The 18,037-nt window shown below is 42.3% G+C and overlaps 1 protein-coding gene across 3 annotated transcripts in view; it reads right to left on the bottom strand.

The window, feature by feature from the left end:
- The window catches only part of LOC120746348 (CLIP-associating protein 1-A-like), a 53,579-nt gene that overhangs the window by 23,008 nt on the left and 12,534 nt on the right, over nt 1-18,037 (bottom strand). For all 3 annotated transcript variants that reach the window (XM_040051826.1, XM_040051828.1, XM_040051827.1), the window contains exons 9-17: nt 4,607-4,741; nt 4,418-4,494; nt 4,219-4,311; nt 3,984-4,129; nt 3,727-3,862; nt 3,307-3,377; nt 2,466-2,525; nt 1,077-1,154; nt 789-956 (exon numbers count right to left, since the gene is read on the bottom strand). In XM_040051826.1, the coding sequence (XP_039907760.1) occupies nt 789-956; nt 1,077-1,154; nt 2,466-2,525; nt 3,307-3,377; nt 3,727-3,862; nt 3,984-4,129; nt 4,219-4,311; nt 4,418-4,494; nt 4,607-4,741 (964 nt within the window). The remainder of the gene's footprint in view (nt 1-788; nt 957-1,076; nt 1,155-2,465; nt 2,526-3,306; nt 3,378-3,726; nt 3,863-3,983; nt 4,130-4,218; nt 4,312-4,417; nt 4,495-4,606; nt 4,742-18,037) is intronic.

The following is an 18,037-nucleotide window of genomic DNA, read 5'->3' as shown; positions in this document are numbered from 1 at the left end:
CCAGACTTCGACTCGGCCACTTCTTCAGTGTATGAATTGATTACTTCTTCACACAGGGCGAGGTAGGTTGGATACATTTTACTTTAATAAATGAAATCATCATTTAAAAACTGCATTTTGTACGTATTCAAATGTGTGACAGAATACCACACTGTAATATCACAATCCCACCTCATCAGCAGGACGGCTTAGTTACATTAGTTACATTAGTTACATTCTCTGCTGCTGTAAATCACATCTTTTAAAAAAAGACCATCTGTGACAAACAGCTCATCCGCGGCGCACACACATCAACACAGCAGCTTTTTATTAGACGTGGACGGCACAAAGATCAATGAGTCCCTGAATATGTTAATGAGACAGGAGTCAAGTGACAGAGAGGAAAGAGACGGGAGCAAGAAAGTGATCTGCAAAGGCAGAAATTCATTCGAAGCGAATGAGCGGGCTGGTGTGGCAGCAGCACTACTGTATGTGACTACAGGACAAGTTTAAGCTTAAACAGCTTAATGCAGTCATTTCTATTCAGTCTATGACAGCAAAAAGATCAATAATCAGTCCAGGAGCAGAAAACTACACATAGATTAGATGTTTCCATTATTTCTACATTAAAGATATGTTATTGGGTGAGAACTAGTCTTCCATCCTTGTGTTTTCCTCTTTGTGAGAAGATAAAGAGATGTGAGTTAGTCAAAAAACTAGATGAAGGGCCACAAAGACTAAAACCTTTTCTCCCTTTATGACTTTAATCAATAAACTGATCAATCGGGGAGGAGGAGAGGAAGTCTCACTTGAGGCTCTCCTGAGAAGAGGAAGAGGAGCGGTCAGAGGCGGGCAGCGACATCAGAGTGTCTCCGCTCCTCAGGTGAGCCTGCAGAGCTTTCTGATAGGACGACTCCAGGCCCTGGAACAGCTGCTCCGCCTCCCGGCTGAAGTGACTGTGGAAGCTCCAGTAACACCTGCAACATCAAGCCAGAGGGCCACAAACCTCCATTAGGGCACAGGCTGATAAACATTCTGCTTTTATGTCCTTTTCCTTTGTTTCTGTAGGTTTAAGGTGCGAGTGCGCTCAGACTTACTTTCTGGCCACAGAGCGAGCCTCAGCGTCTGCATCATGGATCCCTTTCTTTATAGTCTCCATTAAAACTGTGCCGTGCCTGCAGGTGGAGGAGAACAGGAAAACTGTTTGTGTACCTGCTTTCATTGAGAGGCAAACAATGCTTGAACATGCGCGTGTTTATTTGTGTGCTGATTTCTTTTCTCCATCCTCAGTGCTCCTTGTTGTTAAGATGTGTTTTATACATACATACATATATGGTGTCGACAATACCCAAAGCCTTTCAGGCTGAAAATAAGCAGGTTTAGGGACACACGGTTAGCTAAATGAAACGTTTATAAAACTTTAGGGTTTTGCCACCCTAAAACCTTTAAAGTTTGATCTAGGATATTTTATTAATATTTATTATTTTATCAGCTTAATGACTGTTACAGCTGCTTTAGCTTTGCTGCCACTTTTGCGTCCCACTGAGATCACTGTGGCTCAAAGTTTCAGTGGCGTTAACATTAAGCACAGTCAGTGAAGATAAAAACAGGCCAAACTACTCCGTCATTCAGCATGGTCAAACTCAACCACCATGCATGCAGCACTATCTCACAGCTGTAATGACAGGAAGAGTCACAGCCTGCACACGCCCCAGCATTAACTGCAGCAGTGACCTTTAAACTGCCATCTGCTGTGCAGCCTACACTCCATCAGCTCTGCTGGCACTTTAGTCTCTTACAGCTCTATTAATCAATATTTAGGGATGTTGCTCAGATTGTGCTGAATGTGCAACAGGAGGCAGTTGCATAGAGAACTTTACCAAATAAAGCACAAAGTGTGGATTTAAATCTGATGGAAAAAGTAAAACGATCACAGCTTGTGAACTTTTTTTTAATAACAAAACCTAAAGAAAGGTACTGAGGTTCAAATCAAAGACCTAATTTTCTCAAATTAAAACCTTTTTTAGTCCTTTCTCTTAGTAAAACTGATTTGTAGCTCAATGACTCAGATCCGCACACAGACAGCCTCTGACTGAGTGATCGATGAGAACCAGAGCGCTCCCCTGACACTGAGGGGTCAGCTCAGGTTTCTCCCTGGCGGCGGCGGCTGCAGGAAGCAGCCGGGTGGAAACACAAAGAGCTTTTTGGTGGCAGACAGAGATCCCCCGGCATTGCCATGGAAACCGCTGAGACAGACCTTGACCCGGCCGGTGTCGCATTTCCTCACAAGGTAGCATGTAGCGCTCCGAGTGTCCCACAAATCACTGTCACTGCTATTGTTTTGTGTTTACTGCATGGCTCTCTGCGTATTCCACAGTTTACACACAGTTAGTGCTGAAGGCACGCCTCAAAAACTACTAACCATTAATCCAACTAAAACTGTGAACCCCTGCCATCAGCTGACCCACTGTTCTATTTTTCCTCACCTCTCCAGACAGCTCGTCTGCCATTCCTGCAGCAGCAGGTCCAAGAACTCGAAGCAGCGCCTGCAAACAGGAAGAAAGCAATCAAATTATTTTTGAAATAATCATGAATATTAAAATCTAAATTAATGTAAAAATGAAGCAAGAAAGATATACATAAAAAATATTATAAAACAAATAAATATAAATAAAATTGAAATATATATAAAATAAAACTAAATTAGAAAAAAATATTAGAGTGAAATAAAAGAAAAAAAAGTTGATAAATTCACATTTAAAAATGTAAACAAATATTAATAAAATATATGAAAATATAACATAAACACATGAATATAAATGTAATAAAAAAGCTTAATTAAAAGAAAATACTGGGATGAAATTAAAACAAGAAATGAGGAAATAATAATAATAAAACAAGTTTATAATTAAGAAAATAAATAAGTATTAAAATAATATAATTTACATAATACGGACTTACGGTATAAAAATTACTACTTATAAAATAAAAAAGGAAAAATACTTAAAAAATAAATTACATATGTATGAAAACAAAAACAAAATATAGAAAAAACAAAAATAAAGGAAAAAACTAAAAACACAATACTACATATACAGATAAAAAGAAATTAAACAAAGACAACATGAATCAAAAATAAACATGAATCAAAAATACCATCAACAATAATAAATTAATGATAAATATAAACATATAATTATAATAATAAAAACTATAATAAAACAAACTGAACTCAAAGAAACTGGAAAAAAATAAAACCACACTAAAATATTATGAAACAATTATAAAGACAAAAACGATCAAAGAGAAAATGTGAGTGTGTCTCACCTTCGCACAGCCACAGATTTGGAGGTACAGTTGCTGGTGATGATGGGGATGAGGCGTGGGTAGTGTGTGTGCTGTTGAGAAAAAGGCAGAAGGAACTCTCTTAATTTACTTCAGACAGACAAGCTCCTGCATTTGACTTCTTTTAAAAAGAAATTTGTTCCATCTGACAACAGTCAAGTCTTTTCTTCTGGACATGAAATGTGATTTGCAGGATCAAATTTTCTGTGAAATCCATCCTGTTATGACATCAGGCTAACATTGTTATGTCTGGAGAACATGTTCAGATCAGATAGAGCAGCTAAGTCAGACCATGCATGGATGAAGATTTAATAGGTTTAAAGTTAAACTTTTTCTTCCTTAAATGTCATAGTCAGTGATCAGCATCGAAACCGCTCGCAGCCTCTGCTTTATCGCACGTACTCGGAGGATGAGACGGATGGCGGCCACGCCGGACGTGGCCATGACTTTGGCACTGTTGGGGACCAGGTTGAGGAGTATTGGCATGATGGCCTCTGCTGCGTGATCGAACCGGTTGCCGAGCACTGACGACAGGTGTCTGATGGATGGAGAGGAAGACAGATGGATTCATTTCAGCTGTGCACTAATGACAGGCAGGAGGAGACGATCAGCCTGGTTTTATTTTCCTTTTCTTTTATCTTGTGAGCCATGTGCCTTACCCCAGAGTGATGCAGGCCTCCCTCACCACCTGAGATCGCAGGTCCTTGGCAGACAGCTTGAACGCCGCCTCCATGAGACGCAGCTGCTGCAGGAAGCCGTCGAACTCTGGTGCACCGGCCAGTAGCAGCGAACGCACTTTCTTCAGCTGGTGGAACACAAAAAAAGTTCAGTACGCACACACCTTCACTGATATTTCAAACTGAGGCGAGGGCCAAGGTCAGGACATGTTCTTACAGCTGCCACTCTCAGCTCCCAGTCCCGCTTGTCGTCCGACAGCACGTCACGAATCTTCGTCATGGCTTCCTCCACCTCCCTGTTAGAGTAGATCTGATGGAGGAGAGAGAGAGGAGAAGGTCCACACACGAGCAGGAGTCTTACTCCCTGCAGATGGAGACGGTCAGCAGTTTGAAGTACATGTCACATATGTACTAACCTGCACTGTGGGAACATCTTCAAACGCCTGGATGAAGTCCTCCTCATCCACGGCTCCAGCACTGGACCCGTCCCTCCCTGCAGAAAACACAGCAGAAAGAATTACAGATCCACAAAACGCAAAAACTGTCATCTTATTTTTTTTTACATCCTCATGAATAAATTTGGGTGGAGATGCGGTGGTTCTGACCTGCAGACTTGCTGCCGGAGGCAGGGCGTCGAAATGAACCCATGCTCACCGCCTTCCTCCCGGACAGCGAGGTTCCTTTGGACGAGGACGAGGAGCGGCCGCCGTCCACCGAGTCATCGTCCTCGAAGTTCTTGTCTGTTGGGGAGGAAGAAAAGAGAGGGACAGTCATGTGACTGAACAACAAAGTTCTCACAAAGAAAAACGCCACTGCCGAGCATCCAAACAATGCGGCGCAGCAGGAGGACTCTGACATTTCTGCGATTGGACTTCAGCTGACGCAGAGGGCATAACTCGCATTCCTGCAACACCGAATTAGCGAGCTGGTAATGGCGAGGAGGGCAGCAGGTCAGAGACACAATGCCCTGACAATAAAGACAACAATTAGCCCTGTGTTCCCAGCCAGAGTGACCACAGGAGGACCGACTCACATCCTCAGGGCAACCATCTGAAAACTGACTACATTTATCCTCCACACTCTCAGATTTTATGATTATTATAAACAAATAAAAGCTTTGCTTCATCAGAGAGTCACACTGATGGTTTCCCTTATCTCCTCTGCTTAATACTGACACATTATTGCATACAAATGATCATTTATGAGACAATCCGCTGGTTTCAGACTCTCCAATGTGAATATTTGTTGCTGTCATACATCATTATAGATATGATAAATGGACACGGGTCATACTGAGTATTTTTATTACTTATCTTTAACAAACAAATGTTTTAGTCCAGCTAGTTACACACTGCTATAATGCCAAATATATATTTAATTAATGATGTCAGTGTATGTACACATAAACCCACTGAGCCTCAAAGTTCTTTACGTGCTCAGTTTTTTTTACTCTCGGATCTGAACATGAGACTGATCCCAAAAAAAGAAGCATATATCCCTAATTATACAGACACCTACCTGCTGTTTACAAGGCCCCGTTTTGAAAGTAAAAAACGTTAGAGGAGGAGCTAAAGCATGACAGCCCAGTATAAGACAAGTATGGATTACTTTGAATTGTGAACCATGCAAAGCTACGGTAGCATAGTAAATGAATACACTAATAAAATCATTTGTTGCCCTTTAGAAACAGGAAACAATCATTCTGAGTAAAATGCAGCTGAAATATATATTATCAAAATTAATCATTAAGGGAAATGTGTTTGGTATAAACTGAATATATGCTAAATAGTACATTTCATTTGATCAGATTCCACTAAATTAAATATTTTACATTGTTCTTTTAAACAAAACTTACATGTAATCTAATTACTAATTAAAACCAGTTTTCTGAGAGTAAAGATTGTGGATGTGGAAATGAGCAGAGCACATGGCGATGTCTTTGTCTTCTCTTCCTGTCATGTAAAACAAACAGGCAACAAATCCTCACAATTCAGGGGGCAGATCTGGAGAATATCCAGCAAACCATCTGTTTCACCTCTAATCATTATAAATATAATCTATTACATTTGAACTGATCAGTAATTGAACCAAAATACAGCAACAAGAAGCAGCTGAAAGAGGCCCAGCCCTGTGCAGATGTCTCCTGCGGTGGACGCCAGAGCGCCACGTGAGCCCCCCTCAGCACAGGAATCTGCCAGGCCAGCAATCAATCCTTTTTCATTATTTAGAGTTTCAACACACACATGCACACACAAACACACACAGAGCAGCAGGGAGCTGAGCCAACACATCAGTCATGTGACATCAGGTTGGAGGTCTTCCTCACAGCATAACACACTGTGAGGGTGTGTGAGGGAAAAACACAGCCTCACCTGTCACCTCAAGTTCAGCACGCTAACACAAACATAGCGCGACACCGAGAGAGGACCAGGACAGTGACAAACATGTTAGCACCAGATGAAAATCCAGCCACAGCAGCTCTGAAACTACAGCTACTAACAGCGTGACATAAGAAGATGTTTGGACGGCGCTTTGCTTTCTGTCGATCGATGAATTTAATCTTATCACGGCTTCTCTGAGAGGGGTATCATCATCACCAGTGTGATGTCTTACTGTTAAAAAGCCTTGTAAAAGCCTCGGGTGATGTTTCATAAGGAAAAAAGAAAAGCCTGCGTCGGTAAAGCTACTTTCTGATCAACAATCTGTTTTCATATGTTCAAGGATCCAGTTGCAGGTCGGACATTAGGCGGTCTTTAACCTGCTTGCTCCTAATTACAGGAGTCTTTTCTTTTTACTTTAAACATCGCGGCTTTGACTCAGAGAGGGTCATCTGTTAATCGAAACTCTGGAGGAGACATATGCCGACATATGTCAGCAAAGATAATGACTCGAGTGTGAGGTTAAAAGGGCTTAGGTACAGAATAAAGAAAGCACTTGTATGAGTGTGTGGGTGAATGAGGCTTATTGTAAGCAAGTACTATAAGTGCTTAAACTGAGTAGAAGATGACTGTAAAAGTACCAGTCCATTCAAACTCAACACAGGCACAGGCTCTTGAAACACACAGACGATTTCCAGCAGTGAGAATGTGTCTGAGGCAGAATATTTCCTGCTCAGACATGAAAATAAAAGATTGTTACCAAACGGTACAGAAAAGACGACAATTTCAGTGCATCAGTCCAAACATCCACCTGGCTAACAGTGAACCACTGAGGTTACATTTTAGCCACAACCTAAAGAAGCACAGCTTTGAATCAAGCCTCATAATTCTTCAGTTCTAACCTCTGCCTGTTAAGTAAAGGAACAGACGTGACCATAAACATAAGAGTAAACAGGCCCTCGGTGGATTTCAGAAGTTACTTACTGTACTTGTGTGAGGATTCTTAAAAATGCCAGAGACAAAGAAAACGAGGTGACAACAGCCCTCAAAGTGCACCACAGACATAATTTACAGAATCAGAGGAGGACGGGCGACAGAATGAAGCCTTTCACATCAGATTTAACCTTCACGGCTGAGTTTTTATCAGCTCGTCCTTCCACTCTGATCACACACAAGTAGATTAAAAGTTTCAGTGTTTACTCATCACACTTGCTCCTGCAGCTTCCTGACCTGAACCCTAACACACATCACTTCCTATGCATTGTCCACACAACAATCCAGCAGAGAGCAGGCCAGGAAAAGACAAAATCCTGCTGTGTTTACGATCGAGACCAGGCACACGCGTTCCCCCTGGAATCACAGCTGTACCCGCACCGCACCTTCATCACCGATCACAGCTGCGAATCGATATCAATATTTGATTTAGTCCAGAGGAAGAGGAGCTTACAGGAGCAGATCCGCCTGCAGACCAGTTTCCTCAGCATGCCGGCAGACAGACGGGCAGACAGACAGACAGTCAGGTGGTCCTCCGCTCCTCTGTGATCCTCACATCTTTTCCTCCAGCTGTGGAGAGAAAAGAGGGGAGGGAGAAGCCGAGCCTCCCCCCTCTCTCCTGTCAGGGAGCATGTGCTTCCAAACGCTCTTCCTCTGCGTCTTCGTCCTCTAATCCAAACACGCTTGCAGTGAGGACAGAGGATGGAGGAAGAGGAAGAGAGGGGATACAGAGGAGTGATAGAGGTGGGAGGGGAGGAGGGGAGGAGGGGAGGGGAGGAGCAGACCAACGGGAGGAGGAGAGGAGGAGATGGGAGGGGTCGCTTAGGGGACAAACCCCTGCGGTTTCTGGAGTGGAGGCGGTGCTGGTGGGCGGCGCTAGAGATGAGGGACAGCTACGGAGCCGTGATGACTCAGGAAAGAGGGAGGAGGGTGGGAGGGTCGGTCTCTATAGGAAGCCGGTCCCCTGTCGGCGTTAACGTCAGGCGTGGAACCTCCACCAAGGTTCCTCCGTCAGCCCACAGCAGCAGCAGCAGCTTTATCTCAGCAAGGTCACTGCAGCTCCACACGTGTGAGAAACTTCACTGTTAGCACTGAGGTGGAGCAGGAGGAGGCTGAGTGATGTCACAGAGTCTGTGTGTAAAATAACAGTTTCTAGCGTATGTCTGATCTGGACGAGACCCAACGCTGTTTTTAGGTTATACAGATTTATTGATATTATAATTGACTTATTATTATATTAGTGTTCTGACAGGAGCTGAGTACCGTAACTGTAGTACAGCATAGCTTTACTTTTTAAATCCCACACTATACACGAAATCTTGTGACATAAAGTGAAATATGAGGATCAGATTAATCTGAGAAAGCGTGACTGAAGGCCTGAAGGAGGAGCAAATAAACTTATGTGCGATTAGAACTCGGCCATCAGTGTGAAATGAATTTTGATGAAGTCGCATTAAAGGTGGACCTAAAATTAACTGCGCATAGAAATAATGATAAACCATCAGGTTTCTATTACGAAGTAATAATAAAAAGAGAAATTCTTCACATGTTGTTGTTGAAAGGCCGATTTTGTTTCACTTCACAAATCTGTGTGATATCATATTCCTCTTTTAGGTTTTGTTGCGCTATTTTGTTCAAGCATTTGGCAAGAAGGGAAAATCCTCCTCACATTCCTGCTCAGATGTGACTGACAGAGCTGATCCTGTCCACTCATGACAGCTCTCGTGATTCCACAGCTCTCTGTTGTGACCGTTTGTCACAGAGAGCTGCTGAGGAGGGCAGGAAGTCAGACAGAGGAACGGCATAGAGCATCTGGTCTTTTTTCAAAATAAAAGACACCATGAAAAATACGTTTGCTTCTGAAGTTCTCTCAGTGCGATCTGAAGCTGCGAGAAGCACCCAGTTAACCCAGCACCATCACAGTGATGTAAGAGTTGGTTTTTCTTTAAGTAACCAAACAACACTGCTGGTCTGCATGGATGATGCTTTGAGCCCTGACTGCACAAACTGTAACGCCATCAAAGCATCACAATCATTCATAATCATGTCTGAGGAGAGCCTGACCTGCTGTGGTCTTCATCTCTGAGCTAACGTATCATACATAGACCAATACTGACCGACCTGCCCGCCCCATCATGCCTCCAGACCTGCCACTGCTTCGTCCACCACTTTACACAGGCAGCCATCCAAGCCAGCCACATGGCTCACATGTGCAAAGACGACAAAGGTGAGCAGAAAATGTCAATTAAAGTCTCCAATATATGGCCATCGCTCCATTTCTTCTTCAGTTCAACTTTTCAGCCAATCAGCATTCAATCAACTCATAGATTCATCAACACGGGAGTACACGCTGTTGGCTTTGAATCATTTAAATTTCAACAATCCCTCTGTCTCAATCACAAAACAGACAACAACACGGTGCTACAAACTACAAACATGGGGCTTAAAACCCTACATTACCCAGGCTCAGCACAAGGTTCATTTTCTTTTAGAAAGCAGATGAAAGAAGATGTCTCTTTTACAAACCTATAAGCCGAGCTCTGATTGGCTCATGGGTTTTCCTCCCAGAGACAACAGCAATCAATAAATAAACACCAACTGTTTCAACTGCTATGCTGATCAAAGATTCAGAGGTTTAGGACTGATAATCAAATTTAACACGTCGTTTTAAAGAGACCGAGAGTGTCTCAGAGTGACTTCAGTTGACTGTTAAATGCACCCTCTGAATGCAAGCAGAGCACCTCCACCTTTAACCCCTCAGGAGAAAACACACAGACACTCCCCCTGCTGTCACCGTCAACTTCATTTATATTCATCAGCATAACCTTGAAGGTCAGACAGCAGAAACTGCTCAGTCTGGTTTAAACAGTTTTCCGATCAAAGGAGATACTCGTGCACATTATATGTCAGAAAGCTGCTCTGCTTCCACAAGATGGCACAGTTACCACACTTTATGCTGACAGTTAGAGCCATAACACATTTCCTTTCACATCCTCGTTCTTCTAGTACACGGGCAGGGAAACAGGAAGACAGCGCGGACATGCAGAAGGTCAAGAATAAAAATAACAAAATATCAGTTCTTCAAATACTTAAAACAGTTTAAAGAATCATTTCCTACATTTCTTACTCCATCTTCTTCTTGCACTGTTGTCTTGTTTTTGCTTCATTTTTGAAATATCTAACAATCTCAGCGGCCTATAAATAAATGAACTGCCTCAACAAGTCTTCATTCATATAAATCTGTCCCTTCACACTTTTTCACAGTGATGCAAAACAATAAGCCCTCAGTATCACTACATGCACATCCTGAATGTTTGCTTAAGAAACACCATCTTGAGTTTAAACAGGGTAAACAGAAACGCTCAGAGGATGGACACAGGATGAAAAAAAGCACCAACACATAGATCTTTACACACAGAGCAGCTCTGAGATGTGTCTAGAGTATCAGTCGGACTGATGACTCCCAAGGGTTTAATGCAAACTGCTCCACTGAGAGCAGGAGGACAGTTTAGATGGATGAACACTGGTGTGTTTTCTCAGTAAAGAGATCTCTGTTAGCGTCCCAGGACCTGGCGTCCACATATGTGGACATCACATTTTGGGTTGTCTAGACCAAAATACTAAATTGTGCTCTACAAGGGCGTGATATCCACTTACGAGGACAATATACTGCCACTGTTTGAAATTTAATGTGAATGTCCTCATATGTGAATCTCATTTTTCTCAGAAACAAAAATCAGGTAAAAAAAAAAAAAAAAAAAAATCACGTAATTCTTTGTTTTTACATTCATCAGGTTCCAATCAGCCCAAATAGCAAAGAGAAATTAAAAATGCATGCCATGGAAGAGTTCAGGTCTTACATATACATATGAAATATGTGTAGCTGTATTTGTATTTTTAAGCTTAGAACAGAGGCGGAGCTGCTTTCTTAGAACCAACAACATTTCTGAAGTGAAAGCTAAGACTACAACTTAGAGCCACGTTTTTCATTTCCAACAGTGAGTCAGCCCCCATAGACTTCCATGTTAAACTGTTAAATTTCAGCCTTCATAACAATCGCAAAGGAGGTGAATTTATTCCTAATTCACCTGTTCAGGTGTATCAAGGCTTAAAGTGTGTATTATTAGGGCGAGTGACATCTTTAACTGACACAGTCAGCTGACAGTCCCTGAGCTGGATCTCTGGAGCATGTTGTTGCTTTCTGGAGCATTTTATATACAAAAAATTTAAAATATTTTACAATTTCACTGGTGTCAGTGGGCTAAATGATCCATCGTTTGGACCATTTGGGAGCCAAATCTCACATTTTAATGGCTTTACTTTGCTAAAAACAAAACAAAACCCCCTCAAATCTCCATTTTTTTTTCTTGGGTTTTGTACTAACAGTTTCATATAAAGAGAGTTTTGGGAGATTACATGAAAAAAAGTAAATAGTGTTTGACATGTTAAATATGTGAAGTTCGCTGTTACTTTTACAGCTTTACCACAGAGATATAAACAACTGCTCCCATCTGACAGATCCACACTTACGACTAATAATCATAATCGAACAAATCTAACAAAGCGACTGTGACTAACTATGCACCTCCTCGCCATGCAAGGTCACAAGTTTCCATCCTGGCAGCGTCTCACAGTCTTCGGGGAGCTTGGACACTGATGGGGTCTGACAGCTGATCGCCCTGATGCAAATGCACAAAATGACCGGGGAGGAGGTGAAGCGTTTACGAAGGGAGGTGTTACATCACAGACCTGGGAAGAAACCTGAGACTGGGGAGCGTGGGAGAACAGACTCACAGCGGGTTATCCCTTCCTGCACGGATCAAATCAGCCTTTTTAACCCCCACCCCCCCTTTGGAGGCTTCAGCATAAAAAAAAAGAAACAACAATTACATGATCAGGCAGCCACAGGCTTAAGGTAACACTTCAACACCTCCCTGCCTTTCACCTGCAACAACAGTGGGAGGAGCGTTCCCACAGAAATCTCAGGCTTCGGTCACGTATTCTCATCAGATTACAGCCAAGAACACACTGTGGAGTTACAGCGTGTCAGAAAACATGTCTCACCTTGAAAACACAAAGAAAAGCAGCAGATCTGTACATCTGAGAGGCCGAAGAGGTTAAGGTTGAATATTTTTGCTTCATAAAGCAGCTCAGACTGCTGCTGGTCTGTGGATGAAGCTGAGGGACCACAAAGAGGCCTCTGCCATCTTCATTTTAATTCTCTCAAACTGAGACAAGAAGTGCTGGGAAAAGTTTGTGAACAATTTTTAATATTTTTGCATAAATACAAACTAAAACATCATCAAAATTTTAAACTAGTCCTGAAAGGCCCCCTGCATGCTGTCAGCCATCAGCAGTGTCTGCTTCATGCTGCGCTTCTTAAGCAAAGCTCAGTTTTTCCAGCTCACAGTTTGATCTGCAAACAGATTAATTCATGTTTACTGAAGCAGAAAGTTAGAACTGCCTGTTTCTTTACCTCCGTTTTCTCCTGTTTCTTGGGATTAAACTGCTTTGAGTTACTGTCCCCATCCTTTTTACATATCACGCTTCACTGTTTAGACTCCTGTTTTAGCAGGAACTCAGTCACATTTTCAGGCGGGTGTGCAACAAACAGATTCTAACTAAACAAACTGAATTCAAATGTTACACTTGGAAACCTCTTTATTATGAAAGGTCTGAACATGCGCAGCTATGTAGATGTTTGTGTGTCGGGTTTTGAGGGTCAGCCAGTCTTGATTCCTGTTGGGAGTGAACATTTCCTGTCTGGTGTCCTTCTGTCTCTGTGGAGAGGACGGTTCCTGTTGTGTCGTTGGACAAACCCTCAGAGCTCCAGTCAGATACTTTTAAAGTCTGGAAAAACTGCATCCCTGCACCTCTGAATGTTTGTGGTGTCAGAGGTCAAGGCCCAAACCTTTAAAATAACAACCGATCTTAACCGATCAGGTCAGTACTACAGCACCCAGCAGCGAGTTAGAGGCTGTGAGCCCTCGGTCTTTGTTCTTTTATTATTCTGTTTTCCAAACAGCCGGGGGAGTCTCTGCGCTGCACCGTGTCCTTTCTGTCTCTGCACAGCCTTCATTATTCATGAGCTTTCCAACTGTGCAACCCAAGTCCTGCTGGCAGCCTGTACCTGGCCTCGTCTGTCAGCACCTCCCACCTGAGGGACCTCCTGCGTCACGCAGCGAGGTCAGAGATAACACATGAAACCAAAAAAAAAATCCCAGAGCAGGAAAATGAAAGCGTTCGTCCCGACCGCAGATATGACAATCTGACGTGCAGAAGGTTATTTATGCGCACTGTTTGAGCTGCGGGGCTTCGGTAAAACTATGTAATGAGATCACATGCTCAGGATCAATGTTAACATCCCTTCACTGTGTTATGGCTGCTTTAAGAATACAGCCATAAATCAATTATTCACTCATAAGGGTTTAAATGGACTTGCCTCGAGCTCTGTCTCTGATTTATAACAGCTCTAATGTACAGGAGAGCAAAGTGATCAGAGAAGCAATGAGATCTGGTTGATGTCAGTTTTTAAACCACTAACACTTTACCTCCTATTTATCTGCTTTTATGACTTCTTTAAGCCTCCTTTAAGAAACAGAACTTGTTTCAAATCAGGTTCAAGCCCGACTTAACAGGTAATCTTCCTTTGAGAAACCCGAGTACTTCAACAACAAGCAGAACAGAGGCAGAAAGCAGCAGTTTTCCTCAAATTAAAGCAGTCATTTCTCCCAGGATACTGGGAATGAGTGAAATGCTTCAGCGGGAGCAGAGCAGCAGGATTACACACATCAGCGCGCTTCAGCTACTTGTGGCATTCGGATCCTAATTATAATGTAATTATGAAGGATTACAGAAAAAGTCGTTTCATTAATCAGCTCTCACATGAAGACAAACATGCAGCTCAGATCAGATGTCCTCCCTGAACTCTGCAGACGGTTACAGCAGGCCTGTAGGTTTCACAGAAAAATGCTCCGACTTGTTATTTACCTGCAAACGGCAGTCTGCTTGCAGAGGCGACACCGTCCCCTGTGGATCTGCAGGAGGACAAACGCTAGCGTCCTGTCAGCCACTCCGAGCTAACGCACTGCTGCCTGCCTCCTCCCTTCCCCTCCAACCCGGTCTTGTGACTGTAGGGACGACAGCTGACACTGCTCTTACAAAATAAGAGCCCTGGGCTCTGAGAGTAAAGGCACTTCTTCTTTGTGACTGACTCCCACTTTGTTTTATTATTCCTTTCTTTTCCTGCCTGTCACTCTGGTCCACTTCTCTGCTCTCTGTGACTCCCGTCCCTGTTTTCCAGGTCAGTGTGAAGTTTCCTGCTCCTCTGCTGTGCGGCTGAAACACACTGATGAACACAAAAACCTTCCTAATTAGTTTTTTTTAAGTGACACCTTTCCCTGAAATAGATATTAATAGGCTGGCCGCTCTGCAATCTTCACCAGTCTTCATCAACAATCAGGCCGCATGTCTGAGGAAAGTGAAATAAGTCCTCCGTATCAGTTCAGCTGACAGACAGGGCCCAGCACTACACACAGGAGTGAGTCTTTATTAATGTCAGGACTCGTTTAGTCGTTAGCTGTTCAGTCAGCTTTTAAATGTGACATCATCACTTCTGAAGAGCAGCCAATGTCATCAGTCCAGCTTGTCTGCTTGCCAGCAGGATTACTCAGTAATCAGAACAGATCTGCGGGAGAATTTGATCAGAGCTCAGTGCGGTTTAAAGTGATCAATCTTTGAAGTGCAGCTCAGAGTCCAGTAGTTTTTGGAAGGATCCATTACAACACTGCCCTGTGAGACATCAGCAAACTGGACATTTTCCATAAGAGCTTTGCAAAAACAAATCACACTGAAATAAGAAAAACTGTCTGCTTTTGTCTTGAAGTTCTCAGGAAGATATCACAATCTAATCCAGATCCAGGGATCCTTCTGGATCCAGGGGTCAGTGTGGTACTAGATTTCATTTACTCGTGCATAATGCCCATTTATGTTCATTGGATGGTCAGAAAATAACAGAAAAATACACAGATTTCTGTCAGGTAATGTAACACGGACTCATTACAGGTGCTGTGTAGTTAGCAGTCATGCTTACGTCACCTTATAAATTAATCAGGATAAACTGTTTACTAAAACCAGAGAGACAAAGTGATTCTTAATGAGTCAGATTTAGTGAAGATGTAGAAAAGTCAGAGTTTCATCTCTTGTGTTTCTGTTCCTGTTACCTGAAACAAACCTGGTTATTTCACTTCAGTTTATTATATTTATACACTTAGATAAATAAATGTGCTGTGTGATGAAGTTTCTTTTTCTTAAAGATTAAATCTGAGCAGACTTAAGGTTTATAAATATGACGTGTGTCAGCTGCTGTTTTTTCTCTGTATGTAATCATCTGTAAACACTGGGTTTTGTGGGCCTCTACATGAATAACAAATACGCGTTTCCTTCTGTTGCAGTAATGCTGAAACATCTTGGGACATGTTTGACCTCAAATATGGCAGATATATTCATTAACAACAAAACCTGGGATGAATGATAATCAGGCTTTCCTAAAGGAAGGTGGTTGTGCCTTTTCTTTTCAAGGCTGAGCACCTCCTGAGATGAAAGCTGACCCATGTGACCACAGAGATGGAGCGAGGTAACGAGTTCATGAGACCATCAAACCAGTTTAATGTCACTCGCTCCGGTCTGCTAACCATAACCTCTGTGCACAGATCACACAGAGACAAACACAACACATCTGCTCAGAAACAATATTCATCCACTTTAATGACTGCTCAGCAGTTTCCCCTGTTCTGCCACACAGCCATAGCACTAAACATAAGTAGCTGCTTTTCACTGTGTAAACTGTCCCGTCTGTGTTCTGCAGGGTCACTTTTCCTGCAGCGAAGTGACTGAAATCTGCTCATTTCAGTCCACAGGAACAAAGAAGGCACTCGGGTTTCCTTCTCACTGAAAGACAGCACGCACAGCTTTACACCATGGAGAGGGCTTCCCAGCAGAAACACTGAGACTCACTGATGAGTACAACGTGTACTTTCTCTCACTTTTAGATTTACAGCCTCCATCAGAATCCCACAGGACCAACAGAGACAAAGAGAGGAATAAATCCAATTAGCAAATTAAATCTTTTTAATGGGCCACAGAATTGATATGTGGGTTTTTAATTTTTGTATGAACTTATTTTTATGAGCAAAATATTATCAGAAAGTGAAAATTACAAAATTCAAACATGCTTCCATGCCAGGACATCCCCGGATATAATTGCACGTTTGCTGTAAAACATGTGTAAGGAACTTTGTGTGCTACCTTAAAAAGCGAACACCTTCTTCAGTGGGAAAGTCTTTCCCCTCAGTTCCTCCTTATGAAGCAGAAACTTCTTATAACTGAGCAGAAACTATTGAAAAGAGCATTAATGGTGTCACACATTACTGGGCCTGTGTGTGTTTCAGACATCTGAGCCACATCTCTGATTTCTTAAAGCTCTTCAGGCCTTTATGACACAGTCAGCATTATAGAAATGAGACAGATGGTCTCATCTGCAGTACAAAGAAATCACAGTTATCTTAGTTATTAACTGTAATCTTGATTATTTAGCATCATTACTTATTAACTTACCAAACACCAAGTGTTTGTTATGTGAAAGTGAAAAGAGAAACCAATAAATAAATAAACAGAAGAAATGGGTATGCACACAGGACCATCCGTTATTGAGTCAGGCGTCTGGCTAGCGAGTGTTTCAGAAAAAGCCCACTTTGAAAGGGCGACCACTGTTCGCTATTGGTCGTCAGAGTCCAGATGGACAGATGAGTGGAGAGCCGACCAGCCAATCAAAACTTTGGTCAGGCATCACCAAAAAGGACCCGGAGAGAGATCGGAGACGAAGGCAGCTCTACCAGTTAATAATCCTTCACAGGTTAACTTACATAAACATCTTACTTCCTCTAAGCAGATCTTGTTCACCAAAATCTTTCCATCTATTCATCACCAAACCAGTCCAAACACGTCTTCATGATTTGTTCCTTTCAAGAAATTCATAAATGTTGGTCTTTTTTTTCTTTTTTCTGATCAAAGGACACTCAAAGTGTATCAGTATCATTTTACTTGAAGACAGAGAACTGCAGCTGTTTTCTACTGATATGTCTAACAAGGTTTCCTGTTTTCTGCACTGAAATACAAGACAAACTCAGAGCTTTGTAGGGAAAAAGAACAGACAAAAGAGAAACTGTTTTATCTCCAGTTTTATCTCCATTATCATGCTTTCATAAATCACTGAAAGCCAAGATTATAATTAAGATTAACCTCTGATTAATGGTCCAACCCTAGATTCGGATGTTCTTTATCTCTGGATGTGAAAACATAAACTGTGTGGATAATATCCTGCTCGCTCACAGCAGAAACCATCAGGCTTCAGTTTTCCTCAGTTTTGCAACTTTGTAACTTGATATGAACTCTTTGTTAACTCTGTATTATACTTTTTAAAAAACATCGCCCAGGAAGCTAAATCTGTGAAAACATCTTGATAACGTCTCAATCATCCAGGTAAGGAAGTCCCCAAAACACGAGAGGAATGAGAAGCACCAGCTGAGTATAGTGTGAGAGGACAAAGTGACAGCCCTGTTTGTAGTTTTCTCCCTGACTGATTGATTTTGTGCATAAACACAGATG

This window comes from Simochromis diagramma, unplaced genomic scaffold (genome assembly GCF_900408965.1).
Source record: "Simochromis diagramma unplaced genomic scaffold, fSimDia1.1 OVJJ01000107.1, whole genome shotgun sequence".
Taxonomy (NCBI): domain Eukaryota; kingdom Metazoa; phylum Chordata; class Actinopteri; order Cichliformes; family Cichlidae; genus Simochromis; species Simochromis diagramma.
This window is presented reverse-complemented; position numbering and strand designations above follow the sequence as displayed.